This window comes from Mustela nivalis (assembly GCF_964662115.1).
Source record: "Mustela nivalis genome assembly, chromosome: 5".
Lineage (NCBI taxonomy): Eukaryota > Metazoa > Chordata > Mammalia > Carnivora > Mustelidae > Mustela > Mustela nivalis.
The window spans coordinates 154,119,210-154,140,606 of record NC_139024.1 but is presented as its reverse complement, the minus strand read 5'-3'; the positions used below and the strand labels follow the sequence as shown (position 1 = coordinate 154,140,606).

General features: G+C 54.7%; 2 protein-coding genes across 10 annotated transcripts in view; one reads left to right on the top strand and one right to left on the bottom strand.

The window, feature by feature from the left end:
- Positions 1 to 14,660, top strand: part of GPLD1 (glycosylphosphatidylinositol specific phospholipase D1) — a 55,356-nt gene extending 40,696 nt beyond the window's left edge. For 3 of the 7 annotated variants that reach the window (XM_082731482.1, XM_082731479.1, XM_082731478.1), the window contains 12 exons: positions 117 to 303; positions 2,791 to 2,901; positions 4,107 to 4,181; positions 4,279 to 4,435; positions 4,876 to 5,017; positions 5,710 to 5,815; positions 5,899 to 5,992; positions 8,611 to 8,787; positions 9,160 to 9,320; positions 10,665 to 10,691; positions 10,783 to 10,833; positions 12,507 to 14,660. In XM_082731482.1, coding sequence (XP_082587608.1) covers positions 117 to 303; positions 2,791 to 2,901; positions 4,107 to 4,181; positions 4,279 to 4,435; positions 4,876 to 5,017; positions 5,710 to 5,815; positions 5,899 to 5,992; positions 8,611 to 8,787; positions 9,160 to 9,320; positions 10,665 to 10,691; positions 10,783 to 10,833; positions 12,507 to 12,593 — 1,375 coding nt within the window. In that variant the 3' untranslated portion in view covers positions 12,594 to 14,660. Of the gene's footprint in view, positions 1 to 116; positions 304 to 2,790; positions 2,902 to 4,106; positions 4,182 to 4,278; positions 4,436 to 4,875; positions 5,018 to 5,709; positions 5,816 to 5,898; positions 5,993 to 8,610; positions 8,788 to 9,159; positions 9,321 to 10,664; positions 10,692 to 10,782; positions 10,834 to 11,662; positions 12,484 to 12,506 lie in introns of those variants that run through there. The other 4 variants (XR_014311994.1, XR_014311995.1, XM_082731481.1 and 1 more) reach the window with 3 other exon arrangements.
- A 1,202-nt stretch (positions 14,661 to 15,862) lies between these two features.
- Positions 15,863 to 21,397, bottom strand: part of MRS2 (magnesium transporter MRS2) — a 38,593-nt gene continuing 33,058 nt past the window's right edge. For all 3 annotated transcript variants that reach the window (XM_082731491.1, XM_082731492.1, XM_082731493.1), the window contains exons 10-11: positions 17,473 to 17,586; positions 15,863 to 16,977 (exon numbers count right to left, since the gene is read on the bottom strand). In XM_082731491.1, the coding sequence (XP_082587617.1) occupies positions 16,867 to 16,977; positions 17,473 to 17,586 (225 nt within the window). In that variant the 3' untranslated portion in view covers positions 15,863 to 16,866. The remainder of the gene's footprint in view (positions 16,978 to 17,472; positions 17,587 to 21,397) is intronic.

Sequence of the window (21,397 nt, the reverse complement as noted above, 5' to 3'; positions counted from 1 at the left end):
GGGAAAATTCAACAAGGGGTAGTTCAAGCCGTGGGCTCTAGAGAGAAGCGGGCGACCGTCTGCGGGGAGCATGGCTCTCCGCAGACACGGGGCGGGCCTCTCTCTCCCCCCCCCAGGGCACTGACTTCGGCTGACCTCAACCAGGATGGGTACGGGGACCTGGTGGTGGGCGCCCCCGGCTACAGCCGCCCCGGCCACCCCCAGGTGGGCCGCGTGTACCTCCTCTACGGCAACGAGCTGGGGCTGCCCCCCATCGACCTGGATCTCGACCGGGAGGCCCACGTGACCCTGGAGGGTTTCCAGGTGAGGTGTCCATCCCCGGGTCCCCCTTCTCGTGTCCGTGCGCCGCGCTCCTCAGAGCAAGCGGCCGGCGCCGAGGGTGACGGAAGCAGCCGTGCTGGTGGCCTCCCTCTGCGGACACCTGTCCTGTTTAAAAGCCTCCTGTCCTCACCGGAGCGCGGGTCCGTACCTGTCCGAGACACACCTGCCCTTCCTTCAGGGCTGCCCTGAGTCGATTTCTTGGTGCTACCGGCCGCTCCCGATTGTTTGAAGCCTCTCTTGTTTTATATGTGAGTTTTTATTTTGTAAGAATGTTCGATCCACAGAAAAGCCGTAAAGACAGAACAGAGTTCCCAAACACCTTCCCCCCAGTTTCCCCTAAGGTGGTGGCTTACGTAACCCTGGTTGCAACGTGTCGGAATTAAGAAACCGACACGGGTGCGTGACTCTTGCCCAAACCCCAGACCTCACTCAGATGTCATTCCTCGGTTTCAACTGGTGAAAAGCGTCCCCAGGAAAACCCCACAGCGACCGTGGGAGAAATGCTCGGCGTGGGGTCAGGGTCAGGGCCTCCCGGCGCACCACGGACCGGGAAGGGTTTCGCCGGGAGTGACCGGCATCAGTGCTCATGAGGGCAGGAGGCAGGGCCGGCGCCTGTGACCGGTGACAGGCGAGTGTGGGGGCCTTGGTGCGACGGCGTGTTCCGGGAGCCAGCGGCAGGGCGCGGAACGCCGGACTGTGGGTCAGACGGTGGTTCTGCTGCGGGGAAACCGCTAAAGCTTTGCTGTGGAGGTCATGCTGGAAGAACAAAGCTAGACGACCTGCGTGCACAGGCCTCGCCCCGCGGAAGGTGCGGGGTCACCGACTGGCCGGGGGAGCCCTGAGTCCGATAGGCGATCCTCCGCTGGCAGCCACGGGTGAGGTTCCACTGTCTAGGAGGGGCAGTGTTTTCTGGAATCTTCTGCCACCCCATGAGAACATTCCAAAATAAGTCTACCCATTCCAGGTGCTCCTTACTTTTTTTTTTTTTTATTTACGAGAGAGAGAGAGAGAGAGAGAGAGAGAGAGAGAGAACGCACAAGCAGGGGGAGCAGCAGGCAGCGGGAGAAGCAGGCTCCCGGCTGAACAGGGAGCCCAGTGTGAGGCTCGATCCCAGGACCCTGGGACCACGACCTGAGCTAAAGGCAGACACTCAACCGACTGAGCCCCCAGGCGCCCCTGCTCCTCTGCACGAAGCCGAGCCCCTCTCAGACTGTTGGGTAAAACCTACTCCTCTGGGCTCCTGCAGACGGGGAGTGAGGGCGGTCCGCTCCCTCAGACGGGGACCAGGAAGGAGGCAGCTCTGGGCTCTCTTCCCAAGGACCGTGGGTAACGTGGCCGGTGGCCGGTGGCCGGCTGACGCCGTGGGCCAGGGGTGGAGCCTGGTCCTTAGCCGCGGCCTGTGCTTAGCCTGGCTGTGGCTCCGAGGGAGGACGGAGGAGATCCTGTGCCTGTCGAGGAACCACGGGTTAACCCGAGGGAGGCCTTGGGGTGCAGCTGGCGATGATGAAACGCGGCTCGCCTCAGCCGGCCGGCGCCCCTGCTTGCCTTGTGGCCGGAGCAGCCCTTTCTGGTTTATCGGGTTCCCGCCTCGCAGGAGGGGACGGTCTCCGTAGAGGCCATTGCACACAGGTGCGGCACGATTGGCCAATCTATAACTGATGCGGGTTCTGGGGCGTGTGTGTGCGTGCGGGGCAAACCTCCACTTGTGCAAGACCGTTCATTGTTCCGTCCGTTGTGAAAGATCAGGAGGACCGGGCGAGTGGCTTTGGTCGCGGCCGATTCTGGAGAGCAAGAGAGGGAAGACGGAGAAAGCCCACCTCGGAAGCAAGGGCCCCCGACCGGGCCAGGTTTCCCGTCTGTAGCCACGCAAGCGGGGGTAATAAACGGACCTGCCCCTGTGCGGGTCGGGCCGAGCGCGGCGTCCACAGAGTTCTCTGCGCCGATGGGACCGCTCTGTGGCTCTGCATCCCGTGGGAGGGCCATGGGCTGCAGGGGCTTTGAGGACCCGAAATGCACCCAGTGCGACCGAAGAGCTGAGTTGTTGGTTTAATGGGACTTCAGCTAATTCAGCCACGTTTAGCTGGTGGCCCCCACGTTGCACGGGATGGCTCTAGAACGTTCCGAATGCTCCTCCCGCGGTGGCCGTGCTTGCTGGTGTACGGGGTTCTCATTTTGGACACTTTCCAAAGAGACTCTGGCCCTTCGTGGGGGACCATTTTTGAAAAACCTAGAACTTGTGAGAACGGACCCTTTCCTTTCTGGCACCTCGTCTTCCCCTCCAAGCAGACAGACGTGCCTGAAACCTTGTTGGGGCCGAGCCCCCCAGTGGGGGAAGCGCAGATGTGTTCTGGTCGCTGCGGACTTGGCCCTCGGCTTCCAGGTCAGGTGCCCGGGTCGCCTGGACCCCAGGGAGTCTCGTGCTCTTCTGAAGGCTGTGGCTCAGCCCGGAGCTCACTGGTGCCCCTTCAGCCCTCAGGTCGGTTTGGCTCGGCCTTGGCCGTGCTGGACTTCAACAAGGACGGCGTGCCGGACCTGGCCGTGGGCGCGCCATCGGTGGGCTCCGAGAAGCTTGCCTACACGGTAAGGCTGCCGCTGCGGGGGGAGACGGGGCGTTGGGGAGGGGCAGGCTGGGGCCAGGTGGAGCCCCCGTGAACAGCAGCAGCCGGGTGTGCCGGGCCCACATTTGTGGGGAGATGATCTCGGGCCCCCCACTTGGGGTCCTTGACATGACCTTGGGTTGCCTAGCAGTGCCTAGTTCCTGCCTCCCTGGCCTCCATTTGGCCTCCTGCGTTTCCTGGTGACCCCAGAAGTTGTACTCTTCCCCTGCCCCTCCCGGCTCCTGAAGGGTAGTGAGGGGATGGGGGTTCCAGGACCTCGAGAGCCCCCCATCATCGCAGCAGAGCAGTGACCTCCCTGGTCCCTGTTTCCTGCAGCACAGGCTCTGGTCTCTGTGACGAGACGAGAGGCAGGGCACCAGCTTCAGCACCCTGTGTGACCCCAAAAGTCAGAGGCCCTTCATCACTCTCTGCCTGCCACAAGCTCGCCTTCGTGCCCGTGTCCTCACTCTGCGCTCCTAGACTGTGAGCTGGATGTCGCCTCTGGACCCACAGGTCCCCTCCCTCGAGAACACGGCTCAGAGGATCCCTCCCCCTGGAAGGTCTTCTCGCCCTTTTCCTTTAGGAGCAACACGGCACCCGCTGTCACCAGCCTCTCGTCTAGGCCACACTTGCCTGTCCCACACTGCAGCCTCCACCCTTACTCCAGTACCTTCCACGCCGTGGTGTCACTGTCCATGGGCCGCTTTTTGGGAGGACAGAGTGTGTCTTACTTACCGTGGTCTTCCCCGCCCTTGGCTCGTGGCGGAAGGTAGATGCTTCCCGAGTGAGGACACAGGAGCTGGTTTGGGGCAGAGCCTGATGGTGCACATGCATCTGCCGTGGACACTGGCCGCATGGTGTATTTCGAGGAATCGTGGGCCGGGTCAGGAAGGCCTCGCGCAGGGAGGCAGGCGGTTGTCCAGCCGGCGCACTGAGCAGGTGTGCACGGCGGGCAAGGACAGGAGTGACCGTTTCAGCATTGGGGACTCCAATGCTGATGCGAGTGGCAGTTGCAAAAAACACCTCAGCCCAGCAGTGCACACACAGGACCGGTGTCTGTCTGTTGCTGAGCCCTGGCCGTGGGGGCTCGGGGGATTTAGGTCCTCATCGCCCTGTCTCTTCTGCTGCGACCTGTTTCCCGGGTCACCAGCCCTGCCTCTGACCGCCCCATGGCTTGCCTTCCCCTAGGGTGCGGTGTACGTCTACTTCGGTTCCAGACGAGGAGGAATGTCTTCCGGCCCTAACGTCACCATCTCCTGCCAGGTACGGGGACCCCCTCGCGGCCAGGCCTGTGGGCCAGACTTTGCCGCCTCCGGCCGTCCGCCTCTGAGCGGGACGTGCTCTCCGGCTTCCCCTGCAGGACACGTACTGTAACTTGGGCTGGACGCTCGTGGCCGCAGACCTGAACGGAGACGGCGAGCCCGATCTGGTCATGGGCTCCCCTTTCGCGCCGGGCGGAGGGAAGCAGAAGGGCATGGTGGCTGCGTTTTATTCCGACCCCAGCTGGAGCCACAAAGGTCGCGCTTGAGTGGCGGGGAGGGAGGGCCGAGACCTCTCTGCGCTCGTGCCTGGGCCTTCTGACTTTCCCTCCCTCCACTCTCATTCCGTCTGAATTTTCTGATCGCGCTTCCTCTTGCAGCGAAGATTCCCTGAGCACGGACCTTTATCATCCAGGCGATAGAGTCCCTGGATAGACAAAAAGGGGCCCAACGTCCAGGGCCAGATGCAGAGGGGCCAGCAGGCTGTTGGTGGAGGCATCCCGGTGATGCCCCGACCTGCGGCGGGGAGCGGGCTGGGGGGCCCCCAGACGCGGGCTCCAGACACCTGCTTCTCCTATCAAGTGTGGGCTCCATGTCTGACACTGGGGCCCCCTGGGAGCAGCTGGGGGTACACAGGAGCTCTGGCAGACTCTGCCCGCCCAGCCACGGAAGGTAAAAGGCGCCGGTTGTCTCTGTAGAAGAGCTGGGCGTGGAGGCGGCCAACTGGATGGTGCGGGGCGAGGCGGACTTCTCCTGGCTCGGCTACGCGCTCCGCGGGCTCCGCGTGAGCAACAGAAGCGTGCTGCTGGTCGGGAGCCCGACCTGGAGGAACACCCAAGGGTGAGCGCTCCTGGGGGGGCCCGGGGACCCAGGGGCGTGAGGGGCAGGTGGCTGCTGCTGCGGGAGCCTGCGGGGGTGCGCAGAGGGGCCGAGTCCCGTGTCCACCCCCCCACCCCCCGGCGAGGAGCAGCTATGGCTGTGCAGCAAGAGCTTCTCCTTAGAAGCTGGAACGTGAGCGAGGGAGGAGGGAGGAGGGAGAGTCGCCTGGGCTCCCGGGACCTGGTGGCAGAAGCCACAGGAACGCCTCTTCTCCCGGTTTGAACCAGGGATCCGAGGTCGACGTCGGTGGCGTTGATCTTGGAGACCTCTCTCCTCCCTGTGCCCGTCCTTGGTGTCTTTGTTCTTAAGCGGACACCAGTCCCATTGGATTAGGGCCCCACCCCAGGGACCCAGCGTAACAATTGCCTCTTTGAAAACCCGCTCTCCAATGCGTGCATTCCGAGGTGGGGGGTTAGGATCCGACACGTGGGCTCTGGCGGAACAGACCGAGTGCGTGGCCGCGGGTCTCCCTGTGGCCGCTCTCAGGGCGGCGAGCCTCGCGCGGGGGGGTCTTAGTACTGGGAGCCCGGACAGCCAGCGCTGCGCCCCGAGGACCACAGGGCTGGGGCCGGGCAGGGGCGGGGGAGCTCCTCTTTGCTGGGGCCGGAATGCGTGGCCAGCTCCCCCCGCCGCCCGGGTGTGCTTCGTTCCAGCCTGGCCCCCCAGTCCCGCGCTCGCGACGAGAAGCAGAGCCTCGGACGGGTGTACGGCTTTCTGCCCCCAAACTGCCAAAGCGCCTTTACCATTTCCGGAGACAAGGTACGGCCGCCGCTCCCCCCGCAGCAGCCGGGGCACCCCGCCGTCTCTGGGGCCACACAGTGTTGACTGATGGCCCTTCACAGGCGATGGAGAAGCTGGGGGCCTCCCTGTCCAGTGGCCACGTGCTGGTGAACGGGACCCGGAAGCAGGTGTTGCTGGTGGGAGCCCCGACTCGAGGTAGGTCCCGCACCTACCTGACCCTGTCCTACGGGGAGAACGTTGTGACATCTGGAGCCAGACAGACCTGATTGCGGCTATTTCCTTTTCTCATAACCTGGGGGTTAGGAGAACCTCCTAGGGGAGGTTACTTAACCTCCTGGAACATTAGTATCATCATCTGCAAATGCGGATTGTAATCCACCTCAAAGAGTTGTTGAAAATCCCTCCTGACAGTCACCTACTGTGTTTTTAAATCTCGTGTCCCACTGAGCTTAGAACGAGGGAGGCTCAGAAAATCCTGAAGTCAGACTAGGTCTTCCAAGGACGTATGTTAACAAGCCATTATCTTATGTACTTCATGGGAAGGAGTTTAAGAAGCCAACAAAAACTCACTCCCTTCGGGCCCCTGGGTGGCTCAGCTGGTTAAGCATCTGCCTTTGGGCTCCAGTCATGATCCTGGGGTCCTGGGATCGGGTCCTGAATCGGGGAGCCTCCCTCTCCCTCTGCTCACGCTCACTTGCTCGCTCTCAGTAAGTAAAATCTTAAAAACAAAACCAAACCTACTCCCTTGAAGATGATCAAAGTGAATCATGCTTATTGTAGAAATTTGTGAAAATACAGACTTAACTAGAAATCGCTCCTTCTCCAAATATTTAAAAACTTAAGCCCATACTATATATATATGTGTGTGTATACGTTTTCATACGTAATTTTTACGTGAGACTTGAGCGTGTCCTCATGGTACTGATTCTACAGTGTGGTTTTCAATCCCGATTGCATTTGCTCCCATGTGCACTTGTCAACTTTTACCACCATCCTGTTGCTGAAATTCAGGCTGCTCCTGAATAAGGGCTCTCTCTCGGACACGGACGCGCGGAAAACTCTGCCTCCTGAATAGTTTTTAAAACAGCCTCCTGGAGGAAGAACTGGGCTGAAGGGGCTCCCGGGAAGGCTCTTCTTACATATTGTCAAGTTACTTTTCAGGAAGATGTTTGTGTCACACAACATTAGAATAATAAGCAGAGTGGGTTGGGTACAGGAATGGCTACATTTTTTCTCTTCTTTCTATCATCTTAACGAGGCTCCACACCCAGCGTGGGGCTTGAACTCAGGACCCTGGAGATCAAGGGGTGCGTGCTCTGGGGATGGCGCCAGCCAGCCACCCCAGAATGACGAGATCCTCTCACTGCGTGATTAAGGACACAGCACTGCAACCCCGGAGACTTGCTGACTTAGCCTTGGAGTAGTTGGGGTTTCTCGCCCTTTCACAGAGATGAGCTGGTGATTTCCAAACTCTGGCAACACCTGTCAGTGGTTTTATTTGTTTCACTTCTTTCCACTGCAGTGCTTGCAGACTCTGTTTTAATGTTTTTCCTGTCTTAGTATTTTCTGGTTTCAGAATACTATATAAAATATAAAAAGATTAATTTAGAGATCTGTACTGTATACAAATTAGTCATATGTATTTTTATTTGAGAGAGAGAAAGGGAGGGACAAGCAGGCCCCCCACTGAGCACAGAGCCAAGTGTGGGGCTCGACCCCGGGACCCTGAGATCTCGACCTGAGAGGAAACCAAGAGTTGGCAGCTTGTCCGGCTGAGCCCCCCCAATACCCCCACAGATAACTGCTTCGAGACCATTCTCATGCACGTGCGATAGTAAGAAATCATACAGAGATCCATGCCCCATTTTGTCCAGTTTTTCCCCAGGTAATACTCGCAGACCACAGAATGTCACAACCAGGCTGTTGACACTGATACAATCCACCACTTCAATCTTACTCAGATTTTCCTATTTCACTTGCATTTTGCTTAGATTTCACCCGCATAATTTGTGAGTCCTGGTACGAAACAAAAATGCAGAGCGCTCTGCTGGGAAAAAAAAGTTTCTTCCCCTCAGGCAGTTCTGAGCTTCCCATAGACAAGCAGCCTGAAGCTTTCACATCCAAGGTGGTTCCTTTTTAAGATTTTGAGAGAGCGAGGGAGCGAGCGCAGCAGGGAGCACAAGTCGGGAGGAGAGGGGGCAGACTCCCCGCTGAGCAGGGAGCCCGATGCGAGGCTCCAACCCAGGACCCCGGCACTGTGACCAGAGCAGAAGGCAGACGCTTTACTGACTGAGCCACCCAGGGCCCCTCTGTTGCAAGATTAATCCGATTTTCACGTTGGTGACTAGAGTGTGTTAAGCCAAGTATGGGGCCTGGTGTGACTGTTCTGCACGGGTTGAATCTGTGTCCCGACGACGTGGCTCCCTTTGGGCACCGCACCTGTTCTCGAACCCGAAATCAGGCAGTTCCATCCTCATTTTCAATCCGTGTGGATTTTCTCATGGTACCTGCATTTTATTATAATCCCCAAATCCCAGTTTTGCGAAGGTAGGAGGTCCCTGAAAGGACTGTGGGGACCTAGCGTTAGAACGGAGACGCTTGGGCGGGTCAGAGCTGTCCGATGGGGGGGCCCTGAGCGCGGCTCTCGCTTGGGCCTCCGTGCCCCAGCCAGCAGGACCTTCGCGCTACAAACGCCCGCCCCGTGCGGCTCTGCGCCGTCGGGTCCCCGGAGTGTGGAAGGCGGACGCAAGGCTGGGACTGTCTTCTCTTCGTTCCTGGGAGGGCAGCAGACAGTGTGCCCTGGTTTATTTCAGACGACGTGTCCAAAATGGCATTCCTGACCATGACCTTGCACCAAGGCGGAAGCGCTCGGATGTACGAGCTGACGCCCGACACCCAGCCTTCTCTGCTCAGCACCTTCAGCGGGGACCGCCGCTTCTCTCGATTTGGCGGAGTTCTGCACTTCAGTGACCTGGACGGCGACGGCTTAGGTGGGAAAGGCCTCTGGCTCAGAATCGAATCCCTTTGCTCAACAGACCAGTCCCCCAACTGGATCGTGTAGCCTCTGCCCCCATCTCGGACAGCTCAGTGGCCCGACGGCCTTTACAGCTGTTCTGGGTCCGGCAGGACCAGAGCCGAGTGAGCTGGACTTCCTGACGGCGGTAACACGAGAGCCGCCACGTCCGTGGTCGCGGACGGAGGATAAACTCGGAGAGCCCGCCTCGGCTGGGCGGGGGGGAGCGCAGGGCAGAGCCCGGGGAGGACGCACTAATCCGGCTGTGGGAGGCTGGCCAGGACCCTGCAGGGGCAGTGGAAAGGACGACAGCGAGGGGACCTCCTTCCTTCTGGTCTCTTGCTTGCAGATGAAGTCCTCGTCGCAGCCCCCCTGAGGATAACCGACGTCACCTCGGGACTGATGGGCGGGGAAGACGGCCGTGTTTATGTGTATAATGGCAAAGACATCACCTTTGGTGACATGACAGGCAAATGCAAATCGTGGACGGCTCCGTGTCCTGAAGAAAAGGTGAGGTGTTCGTGCCGTGCTGGGAAAGGCGGGGACCCACGATGCCTTGTCATGTCCACTGCAGATCCCGGAGTTTTGACCGGGACTGTTTGCGGTCAGGACACAATCACTGCTTCTGTAGGCCAAGGGGCCCTGCTTCGTGCAGGTCTGCAGCGCTTGTCCCTGTGGCTCAAGTCTAGCTGACATGGTGGCCCGCTGGTTCTGGTCGCACCCTGCCACCACTGGGTGGGAGCCCACAGCAGAGGAAAACAGGCTCGGGCCACTGCAATCTTTAAAACGCACACTCTAATTTCCGTTTCACTGCCTTTTTAAAAAAGATTTTTATTTGAGAGAATACAGAGAGAGCGAGCGCAGGGGTTAGAGGGAGAAGCAGACTCCCCACTGCGCAGCCTGATGTGGGGCTCGATCCCAGGACCCTGGGATCATGAGCTGAACTGAAGGCAGACGCTTAACTGCCGAGCCACCCAGGTGCCCGTTTCACTGCTTTTATTCCTTTTCTCAGGTGGGTTTCCTTAAGTTCCCTGAGCATAAACCACCATTAAAAAAAAAAAAAAACTAGTTGCAAAATTAAAATTTATTGTAAAATTGTAGAAAATATGGTACAAAATTTCATTTTAAAAATTCAAAAATCATCTACCTAGAATTGCACTCTGCAGAAATAACTAACCTTTCGATGTGCATCCTTCTGGTATATTTTCCTGACCTCGATGGCTAGCGCTTACTGTGCGTTTACTCTGCGCCTGGCACCGTGCTGAGCACGGCACAGCTCTCCCTCCCTCCCCGGCCACCTCTCTGACCCACATCACAGCTGGTAAGTTGGCACTACGCCCGAGGAAGACACCGCAGATCCGAGGTCGCAGTGCTCAGAAATGAAAGGACAAGGGACCTGCCCCCGAAGTGCACTCGTCGCCATTACGCTGTGTGTGGGTCTATTTTATTAACTGAGCTGCTGTACGTAATTTTGCAACGTGCTTCTCTCTCCTGGCTTGTTTCCGCTCGCTCCTACATTCTCCTACTGCGCCTTTCCCGGCCGCCTCCGGTTTTATCTGCGGATAAGCCAGCGTTTACGTGAACGGCAGCAGCTGTTATTAGTTCAAGGCCATTTCACTCCAGTGTTATGAACAAGACACAAAGGGAATTATACTGTGAGCGAACTTATAAGTGAATCATAAATCAGGATATATGTGACTGCATCTACTTTGTGCTAAGTTCCTGTAGGGTGACTTTCTGGTGTCTGAGGGCAGCACCCGAGCCGGGCTCGTCCCGAGTGCTCAAGTGCGCGTGTGGGGAGTCCGTCAGACCCACCCAGCCAGTGACCAGTCCCCTTCTCCCCTTTCCTTTCAGGCCCAATACGTACTGGTTTCTCCTGAGGTAAGTACTTCCTGTAGGAATGAAGGAAAACCACGAAGTGCTCTTTCCCTTAATTTAAACTGATAAAATCTGGTGTTTTTTCCTACTACAGGCAAGTTCAAGGTTCGGGAGCTCTGTGGTCACCGTGAGGTCTAAAGACAAGGTGAGTGTGAAGACGGCGCTCCTGAAGTTTCCGTGCTAAGCGGGGGTGGGATGGTCTCATTTCTTCGTTCAGCTTTGTCTGAAAAACACACACACACACACACACACACACACACACACACACACTCTCTCTCTCTCTCTCTCTCTCTCTCTCTCTCCCATCGCTTTCCGGTTTCATCGCTGAGGGCAGGACCTAGTGAATTCCAGCCTGTGGGCCGCCTCGAGTTCTGTATAGCTCGTGAACTAAGAAGGATTGATTCGTTTAGATGGTGGGAAAAGATATTTCATGACACATGAAATTTATATGAAGTTTAAATTTCAGTGTCTGTAGTCTCCTTCGGCCACGGCCACGCACGTCGGTGGCTGCTGTCCCGCGAAGCCTCGTGTTCGAATACTGACTTGGGCCTTCAGGGGAGCGTGGGCAATCCCTTGCCACGTCAGCCGCCCACTGTTAGTGTTTCCTTCCAGACTGCTCTGTCCCCGTAGGCCTCTCGGGGCACACTGTGCGCACGGGCCCTCTCCCACTGGTCATGCTTCACGATCGCGCCCCCCCCCCCCCGGGCAGACACAGGTGGGGCCAGCTGCTTGCCGGCTGCAGGGGACTGTCCCGACGCACTGTCTTGTTCCGTTCACTTTTCCCAGATATTTACTCCGTTATTTCTCCATTATTTCCAATTTATTTACTATCATGAGCATTCTTGCACAGCTCTATTTTTATATAACTGTGCAAATATCCCTGCTGCTATTTTTGGAAGATCGCTAAGCAGAGGGCCTGCACGCTTTGACTGTAATGGACACAGCAGTGAAAGGGTTTATCTTCCACTCTGCAGCTAGACCACTGAACCCAGCCATTCGGTTACGTTAGAATCGGACTCGCACAGAACCGTGCAGGCTCTGAGACCAAGCCCCACCTTTGAGAAGCACACGGTCCACATGCACAGGAAGGAGAGGAAAATGCCCATCAGGGCGGGACTAAGGGCTAAAGAGAGCGGACAGGACCAGCTGGGGCACAGCTGGCCCCGTTCTGGCGCTGGGGGACACTGCCCTCTGGTGGCCCACAGTTCAAGTGGCCCTTGCCTGACTCCATTTCTAGACAAGACTGAACAAAATGTAGGGTTACCCAGAACAAAAGATGGCTTACTAAATTTATGGGAGCATTCTCAAAAGGTCTGGTGACAGATTACATCGTAAGCTTGGCTTACACTTAAAATTCATTTTCCCAAAAGTTAGATATTCTCAAGAACCCGTGAATCATACATGACTCCCAGAAGCTGCAGGGGAGCTGTCGATTGTAAGGAGCTGGCAGTCGACTCTTTGCTGTTTAACAGTGCAAGTTCGCCTTTGTCGGAAGAGTTCACCGAGGTGGACACTCCAGTTAGTTGGCCCAGCTCCCTGGGACTGCGGCGTGAAGCCCCGAGTCCAGGTCCGCTGCGGAGCGGACACGGACAGTCCGAGGCAGAGGAGCGCGGCCGCTCCCTGACCTCCCGCGGTGGGCCAGTTCGCGCCGGGCCGGGGTCGGGACTCAGCCTGCACCTGAGCCGCCTCCGTCCCCACCTCTGAACCCTCCTGTTACCCCACGCCCCCATCTCTGTGCCACCGGAGCACAGCAGGTGCCTGGACTCGGGCAGGGACTTCACGGGCGTGATGAACAAGACTGTCTCGTGTCCTCCACAGAACCAAGTGGTCGTCGCTGCTGGGAGGAGCTCTTTGGGAGCCCGACTCTCCGGGGCCCTGCACGTCTACAGCCTCGGCCTCGAGTAAAGACCTCGCCGCCTCTTCCTCCTCTGCGTCCCCTCTCTGGGCCGAGTCCTCGCCAGGGTGAGCGCTCTGGTGGACAAAGGGGCACCTCCAGGGGAGCCGGGCGGATCCTGCTAGAAGTGGGGCTCCCGGAGTGGAGACAGGCCTGGGAGGGACGACGACACCGTGGACGACGACAGACGCTCCGCTGCCTCGTGTCCCTTCCCAGGTTTCCTCCCTTGCTTCCCCGGGTACGGAAACTTACTCCCAGCCTCTGGCCTGGCCTCAGCCCTGCGGTCCGACCGCTGCCCTCTCCACACAATACCCGCGCGCTGCTGATGCCTAGAAAGGCTTCTCTGTACTTAGTTAGCTCTGAGGAAAATCTGTCCCAGTTTCTCCTAAAACGTCCTTTAAAGTTGGTGACTCATTCCAATCAGAGCGGAACAGAAAGCCCAGCGCACAGGGCAGCGCGGGCAGAGCAGCAGGCCGGCGAGCAGCAGCGGGTGCGGGAGCGCCTCGCCGCTGCAGTCCCCTGCTGGAAGCGAGTGGGTCCTTAGGAGAACTGCGGCGGGTCCGGGGTTCCACGCAGTAAACGACTAATCCAAAACGAAAACCTCCCGCTTGTGCCCTCACCTGCTTTTGTAGAAGCGGCTGTTCTTAACAGCTGAACCCAGTGACTCCACTGGTTCTGTGTCCTCCCAAGAGAAGCCCTCGTCGCACTGGGCTGGCACAAGCCGTGCCCATAAAACTCGCCCCGCAGAGCTCCGGGTGGAGGCCACTGCGCGAGAGCGAGCAGAGAGAGGCAGGTCTTGGCTTCCTCGGTTCCGGGGCTGACTGGTGACGGGTGGAGCGTACGTCGGCCAGGCCTGCAGGTGGGGACACTGGGGGGAAGGCATCTGCCACAGGCTCTGGCTTCACTAAACACATGAAGTCGTTCTTAGGGATCCTGTAGCCGTCACGGAGGAACCATTCTTCCTCCTGGCACTAACAGTAGAGAAAAGTAACTGATGACCAGATCCCTTTTTAACTTCCCTAGAGGCAGCGCTGAGACTGGTTCAAAGACAGGAATCCAGCTGAGGAGTCCAAGTAGAAATCAAGGCAGCGCTGTGAGTTAACGCTGAGCACAAGGCAGGGACGAGGGGGACCAACGGGCGTATACCAGAGCGCACCTCGGGCCGACGGCGGGGACTGTCGTCCTTCCTACGCACAGGTGCTAGCCGCTGCGTCCCTAGGAACAGCACAAGGCGCAGAGAAACCATTTGGTTTCATTTGGGGGACAATGAGCGGTAGCTCAACTCGTGTGAAATAACTATGTTTAGTTGAAGTTTACTTTTAGGGGCCAGAATTCCTTAACTAGTTTCACTTACACGTTGGGAAGTCTGTGAGTGCTGGCCTCCTCCGCAGAAGTCTGTTCTCTCACCGCCGAGGCTGGAGAAGGGGCTGCTGCCTCAGCTGAGGGAGGGGCCGGTGCTGACGCACGGCCGTCACCTACCCACGGCCGGACACTTCTCTCCGTGTCTAAACACACCAGACCAAACCAGGTTCTCACACAGGATCTTATCCAGGATACTTAACCTGCGTAATCCTGTACTCAAAAGTGCGAAGTGGTATTCCTACTCCTGAAGGTCAACCCGGACGGCAGAGACGTACACGCCGGCCTGTAGAGGCTGTGCGCTATCCCCATAGGTGGGTCACGTTTTCACTCTAAGTATTAACTATAGTTCTAAACACAGACTCTGAAATGGTTAACAACAAACAGAAATACCTTGTAGCGTTGCAGTCTCATTAACACAACTCTGCACTTAATTCCATGATCTTTATTTCAAAGATATCAAAACATATGTACGTATTTGCAATTTTTCTATTACAAAACTTGCTTTAAGATCAAAATGGTTTCATGCCTTTGAAACCGAGAAACCTATAGGAATTTGGAGTAAGTCTGGCAATGAGCTCAGATCTCTGATACCCTGTCCACGTACTATCCCTCAGACCACCTCCATAGGTATTACTAAAATAGGGAAAGTAAATCCTGAGATTAAAGTGTATTAAATATTATAGCTCCAAAAATAAAGCTATGTACAACTCCTGGAATAACGAGACCAACAGCTTTTTATTTGGTGGTTATTTCTCAGTCTGTGCCATCGTCTGCCACATCTCCTTAGAGGCCTTCCAGAAACAGTCTAGTAAGAATCTCATGCCTTGACCGGGTTAAACAGGGGCTGAGACTGCTTGCTCAGTCACATAATGCAACACTTGTGCTCAATCATTTTTAAGTCAGTTTAAAATCACCTAACTTCTTAGGTAAGAAGCATCCTGCTATCCACAAAGCAGAGCGAGTAACATTTTGAAATCCTCCTTGATCTAACCACCTTCAAGAACTTTATAAACCACCCATCACTTCCCTGCATCAGACTTAAGAGGTAGTTATGTTTCCCTTTGATAGAGGAAACAGGACTCCTGAAAAAAATATTTTACTCAAGTCCACAAACTAAGTCACACCAAAAGGAAAAAGGCCAAAATTCTATTTCTGTGCCTGACTGGAGTCCAGCCCCTTGGGCTTGCAGTTTTTCCCGTCACAGTGAAGTCCCATTTCTAACCTATGTCCAGTGATTCCCGAAGATCAAGAACAGCAGCGGTGCTCTGAGGTATGGCAGAGTGTCCCATGTGTTGGGCACAGCAAAGATGGCGCTGGCCTGCCTTCTCTTCCGGCTAGAAAAGGCGCCACCGTGGCAGTATTGGCGCCAACGTGGCGGTTTCGGTTCCGCATATCTCTGATATTTCCTCCTCTCGCCCAACACACCCTACCCAGTTACTGACTACGTAACCAAACCCCATAGGCTCTCTCCCCGCTGACCTCATTTCCCATCCCCTACCCAATATAAGCTGCAACCCCGCTCAATAAAGTGAGATCCTGCTTCGACAGATCCCCCGAGTCTGGTGTCGTCCGTTGGTGCGTCCGGACTCGCGACACTCGCCATCCCGCTCAGCCCCAAGGGGAGCTACCGGCTGGCCCGGACGCTCTCCTCGTGCCTGTCGGCCCGCAAAACCTACCGGAGTCTGACACCCATGAAGTTAGAAGACTATCAAAGATACTTTGTTTTGAAAGTCATCGCACACATCTATGATGCTAGAGCGAGCCTCACTCCGACACCCACACCTCAAAGTGAAGCGTGCCCCTGACCCACGGGGAGGTGCCACGTGGGCCACTCCACGCTGAGACCAACCCCGCCTGGGTCATCGTACTACCAGCTTCTAACCACACAGGGGAGCAGGGAAACTACTTAACAACTCTGTTTTCGCTCAAATCAGCGACTGGAACAGCATTTTTATTCTCTTCACCGAACCACTTGGTGAATGGACTCCCAAACTTCCTTCTGTGCCACCCTATTACGGCATCAGGTAACCCCAACACTGTCCGCGCACGGGCTTTACTACTATTACGTTTGTAGTAGCAGAGCAGCTCTGGCCGCGCTTCTGGTTTTGAGAAGCCCCCCGTCAAGCTCTGAGGTGTAGGAACACAGATTGACTGGGCTCCATACGCTTTCTTTTTTGGGGGTGGGAGTGGCTGAGGGGACACCTCCATCTACTCAGGCATCTACTCTACTCCCTCAAGACCTAAAAAAGCAGTAACAAAATGGAACCAGTTTCAACATTACTTCCAAAGGTTTCCACTATAGCTTAGCAGAGAAAAACTGTTTCAGGAGTCAAGAGAATAAAATACTGATTTAATATCAGCTTAAATGGATTCTAGTTAATCATTTCCTTTTTATTTGCCTTATATAAAAAAGGCAAGAAAATAGAGTATGTTAAAGATTGGTTTAAAGCACAAACCTTCAGAGTTTGTTCTAAGGTTAGTACGTATTTTTTCCTGCCTTTCCAGTCACCTGAGAGTCAGGAAGCTCCCAGAAACATGATCCCCTTAGTAAGAACTACCGCTACCCGAGCTCGTCACAGTGGGCTTGTCAAGTTTTCAGACTTTGCTTGGCCTGAGACACATGTAAATCAGAAAATCTACACAATAATCTCTTCTCACATCACATCTATAAAAACAGCATTTTAAGGTTGTGGGAAATAGAATTTTGGCCTTTTACAGAGCCTATCCTTTGCGTCTTTCCTCGATTTTGAAAATGCAGAAGTTCTAGCATTACGGAGTGTCACGGTATCTTTATCATCAGGCCTTGTAATTTTAGTGATTTTTCCCAAGTCTCTGACTCTATGAAAGAAAATAATAAAAGAGTACCAGAAGCTTCCCGTGACTACCACGAAAAGTAACCCAGTCTCTCGAAGGCGGATGTCCCTAACGGCCGGTCAGGGCGCTCCTGCCTGAGCCGAGCCCGTCCGGCCGGAAGCTGTGCTTCATTTCCGTCCTCCTGTCCGCCTGCAGGGACTTCTTGGGTAAAGAGGCCACCTACACAAAGCAGAACAAGCACTCGTTTTAGTCTGTGTCGGTGTTAAAAGAAATGCCACGAGTAAAAGGAGAGGTGACTAGCAGACGGGAGCCTACACACCCCTGCTGGTACCCTAAGTGTTCATTCCCGGTGTAAACTGGGTGTGGAAAGGAAAAAGAAAGGGCCAACCTTTTTTCTTAATGACGACACCATGTTTGCTGTGTTTCAATCTGGCTTATGACAAAGCCTGCAGCAGAACTGCCCACATCTAAAGGCAGAAAGCTCACCACAGAGCAATGCACTGAGCACGGGGACAACAAAGCTGGCACCGTGCCGGGGCTGGTCCTGGAGTAAGTGCTTTCCGGCCGCTGCTACTGCCTCACTGACGGATGCGGGAATGAAAGAACTTGCTCGGGGTCACAAGGCCGGGGCCGACGCCAGCCCAGGCAGTCGGTGTGCCCGCAGAACGGGACATCAGCCCCTCGACTACACTGCGCCAACCCAGACCTTCATACCACGGGAGGTAGAGGAGCTTCTAGTTGTCGTCCCAGGAATGACAGCAAACGCCTCCAGATGAGGCCGCTGCCCATAAACATGATTCCTGTAATCAGCCAAAACACTCTGTGGTCCTGAAAGAGAACAGAGTCACTTTCCGTCACCAAAGGTCAGGCTCCTCAGCAGTGAAATTCCCCAACTATGAGTGCCCTGGAGCCTACAGAAGCCTCGTGTTGTTCCTGCAGCTCTTTCCTATAGAAAGGACCGAAGAACAAACCTTGATAGCATCCGGGGAATCAGAATAATCAGAAGAAAAACAAGACATAAAAGGGCTTCGACATTTAAAAATCATGTATAAGCCCAACATAACCACTTTTACTTTGAATTTCCTCGCAGTCTTCGTTTGCATGTATACACATCTTAATAGTTAAAATCACAGAGCACATACAACCAAATTTGAATTTTATGCTTTTAGAACCAGAGTTCCCGATCTGTGAGCAGAGGTGTCCGGGGCACCACAGCACCCGAGAGTATTTCAAGGAAAACACAGTGTCATCTGCAAAACAGAACCTAGCTACTTCATAAACAACCTATTAGGTAATATCACAGAAACGATGTCCTAAAAGAAACTCTGGTTCTAGTAATCCTATGCAAAAATTCCCAAGACACTAGACACTAAACATATCGTGAACCAAGAAAGTTTGGGAACCCGTGACTAAAACATCTTCCCGTCGTTTTCAAGCTTGTACTATCCGGCAGTGCAATGTGCCCGCGTCTGTAGACGGAGCCACAGGCCCCACGAAAAGGGAGCCCAACGCCAGCTATGCCACTGCTGGCGACCAACGTCCAGGGACGGGGAGCTCCCGGCCCAGGCTGGTGTGTTGCGCAAACGGTTCTAGCTCTCACTGGGGGCAACACACAGCACGTGAAGGAGAAACCCATCTCTTCGGACCAGGAACTTAGACCTATATCAGGAAGACAAGTGCTAACACAAGTTCAATATTTTTGGTGAACACATTTCCAGTTACCCAAAAAGAGGGTGTAGTTTATTAAAAATTACATTTAAATGAGATTTGGAACAATAGATTACTATTGTCTTTGCTGTAGACTGGTTCTACAATCCACCTATGAAGAAAAATCTGAGAATGCCAAAGTGTGATAAACTAGAAGAGAAGTTCCAACCTAGCCTGAAATTCCAAACACACACACAAACTGTGGGCCGACAGCACAGCAGGAGGACCGGAAGCTCACCTCGTAGGCAGGCACAACTCGACAACACATCAGTGTAAGTAACGCAGACAATGACCTGGAGACTGACAGGGTGGACTCTGCAATGAAGGGGCCACCTCAGAGGGCGGGCAGGGCCGAGACCTGGCGGGGAGCTCAGTGAAGCTGCGGGGCTGCCCGTGAAAGGAGGAAGCCGCCGGCCCAGAGAAGGGAGAGAACCACACTACGGCACGGGGGAGCCCGTGTGGAAAGCGGAGTCCCATAACATTTGGCTGTGAAAGCCAGAGTGGCTGAGCTTTGTGAGTTTTTACAATCAGCAGGACTTAAAACTTGGAATTTGAGAAAAGCAGCAGGCTCAACTTTAGGAGAGCAGAGAGGGTGAGAGGAAACAGAGTGCCCGCCATTAAAGAGACAACACAACAGCCTGGGGAGATACGGCACAGAAGGAGCATCTGGAAAGACTTAGGGCAGACAGCAGGAGGGCGGCTCGCTAACCTCAGAGAGCGCTCTGGAGAAACAGAGATCGTGAGACACTCCTCCAGGAACAAAGGACCGGCAGGTGCTGTCCCCACTGTCCCCCAACCCCCAACACATAGTGCCTGGGGGACCTAGCACGACGCCCACTGGTTTGCTTACCCTGTACCCACTCTCACCGGAGCTTCCCGTCTGCGTGCTCCAGCCAGGCTGGCCTCCGTCCCAGCACGGGGTCTGCGCCCCCAGAAGACCCAATAAACCTTAACAATGAGGCTCCCGTACCCAGTAGGGGGGTTGCGTCCACCCTCTCCAAAGAAGCATCCCATCAAAAGAAGCATCCCACTCCTGGCCCTGTGCAAGCTACCCCCATAGGGGCGGGCAGCACTCCAAAGTACCCCCTGCCCGGGGAGAGGGGAACTGACCGCACACACTGAACGTGGCCCCAACAGTGGGCCGGCGGCAGACAGCTGGTCAGACTGCGGGCCCTGCCCACCCGTGGAAGTGTCTCGGGGGACAGTGCAGAGAAGCAGTCTGCAGCTCTGCCAAACACCTGGTCTGACCCAGCTCAAGCCCAGGGTGGCTCCCGACTGACCCACTGATGTCACAGGGAGTAAACACAGCCCACAGCAGGCAACAACAGCCATGTGGACACCAGAACCATGGGCAAACACGGCCCAGCCACTTGGCGGGGGCGGGGGGAGGCGGGTACACGCAGCACACTGAGAGAAGAGCTCTGAGGCAGCAGGTTCTGGTGAGCAGGGACCTCGCCCTGCAGGCAGACAGGACCTCTTCCCCATGCATCCACCTTCGAGGGCAGGAGACACGGCTGACTGTCCTAGCTCACACACACAAACACCGAGAGGCAGACAAAAGAAGACAAATGACTATGTCCCAAATGAAAGAACAGGAGAAGTTCTCTTTAGGTCACAATAAGAGACCTAAGTGAAATGGAGATAAGCAATATGCCTAATGGAGAATTTAAAGTAATCATCAGTGGTGCCTGGGCGGCTCAGCCATTAAGTGTCTGCCTTCGGCTCAGGTCATGATCTCTTAGGGTCCCGGGATTGAGCCCCACATCAGAGTCCCTGCTCAGTGGGGAATTTCCTTCTCCCTCTGCCACTCCCCCTGCTTGTGTTCCCTCTCTCACGGTGTCTCTGTCAAATAAATAAATAAATAACATCTTAAAAAAAAAAAAATGATCATATACTCACTGGACTTAAAAGTGGAGGACATCAGTAAGGTCCTAACAAGGAGGTAAAAGAAAGAACCACTCAGAGATGAAGAACACAATAAATGAAATTAAAAATAGACCAGGTGGAATAACTAGTAGCTAGAGGAAGCAGAAGAACAGACCAGTGACCTGGAGGACAGTCATGGAAAGTACAGTTGAGCTGGTGAAACGAAAATAAATGATCCAAGACAAGAACAGATTTAGGGAACTCAGTGGTTCCATCAAGCATACTAACACCGGCATTACAGGGATCCCAGAAGGAGAAAAGGGGGCAGCAAATTTATGTGAAGAAATAATAGCTGAAAACTTCTAGAATCTGGGAAAGGAAACAAATCCAGATCCAGGAGGCTAAAGAGACTCGTCTCCGATCTCAGGACACCTGCAGATGGAAGGCGAGGGGACGGAGAAGCATTTATCGGGCACATGGACCTTAGAAGAGCGCCAGGGTAGCATACTTACATCGGAAAAACACTTTTTAATACAAAGACTGTAACAAGAGACAAAGAAGGACATCATAATAATAAAGAAGATAATCCAACAAGAAATAACAAGCTGATTGTTTGCGGGGGGTGGGGGGTGGGGGGTGTGGAATCAACACAGCTGAGAAGCCTTTAGCCAGACTCATCAAAAAGAAAACAAGTCCAACAAAATCAGAAATGAAACAGGAAATAATAACCATCACAGAAATACAAAGGACTGTAAGAATACTATAGAAAATTATATGCCAAAAAATTGGAAGAAGTGGAATTCCTAGAAACCTATAACCTCCCAAAACTGAATCAGGAAGAAATAAGGGAATTTGAACAGACCAATTACCAGCAATGGTATTATATCAGTAATAAAAAAAAAACCTCTCAACAAATAAAAGTCAGGACCAGACTGCTTCGCAGGTTAATTCTACCAAACTTTAAAGAAAAATTTTATCTGTTCCTCTCAAACTATTAAAAAAAAAAAAGAAAGAAAACTTATAAATTCATTCTATGAGCCCAGCATCACCCAAATACCAAAATCAA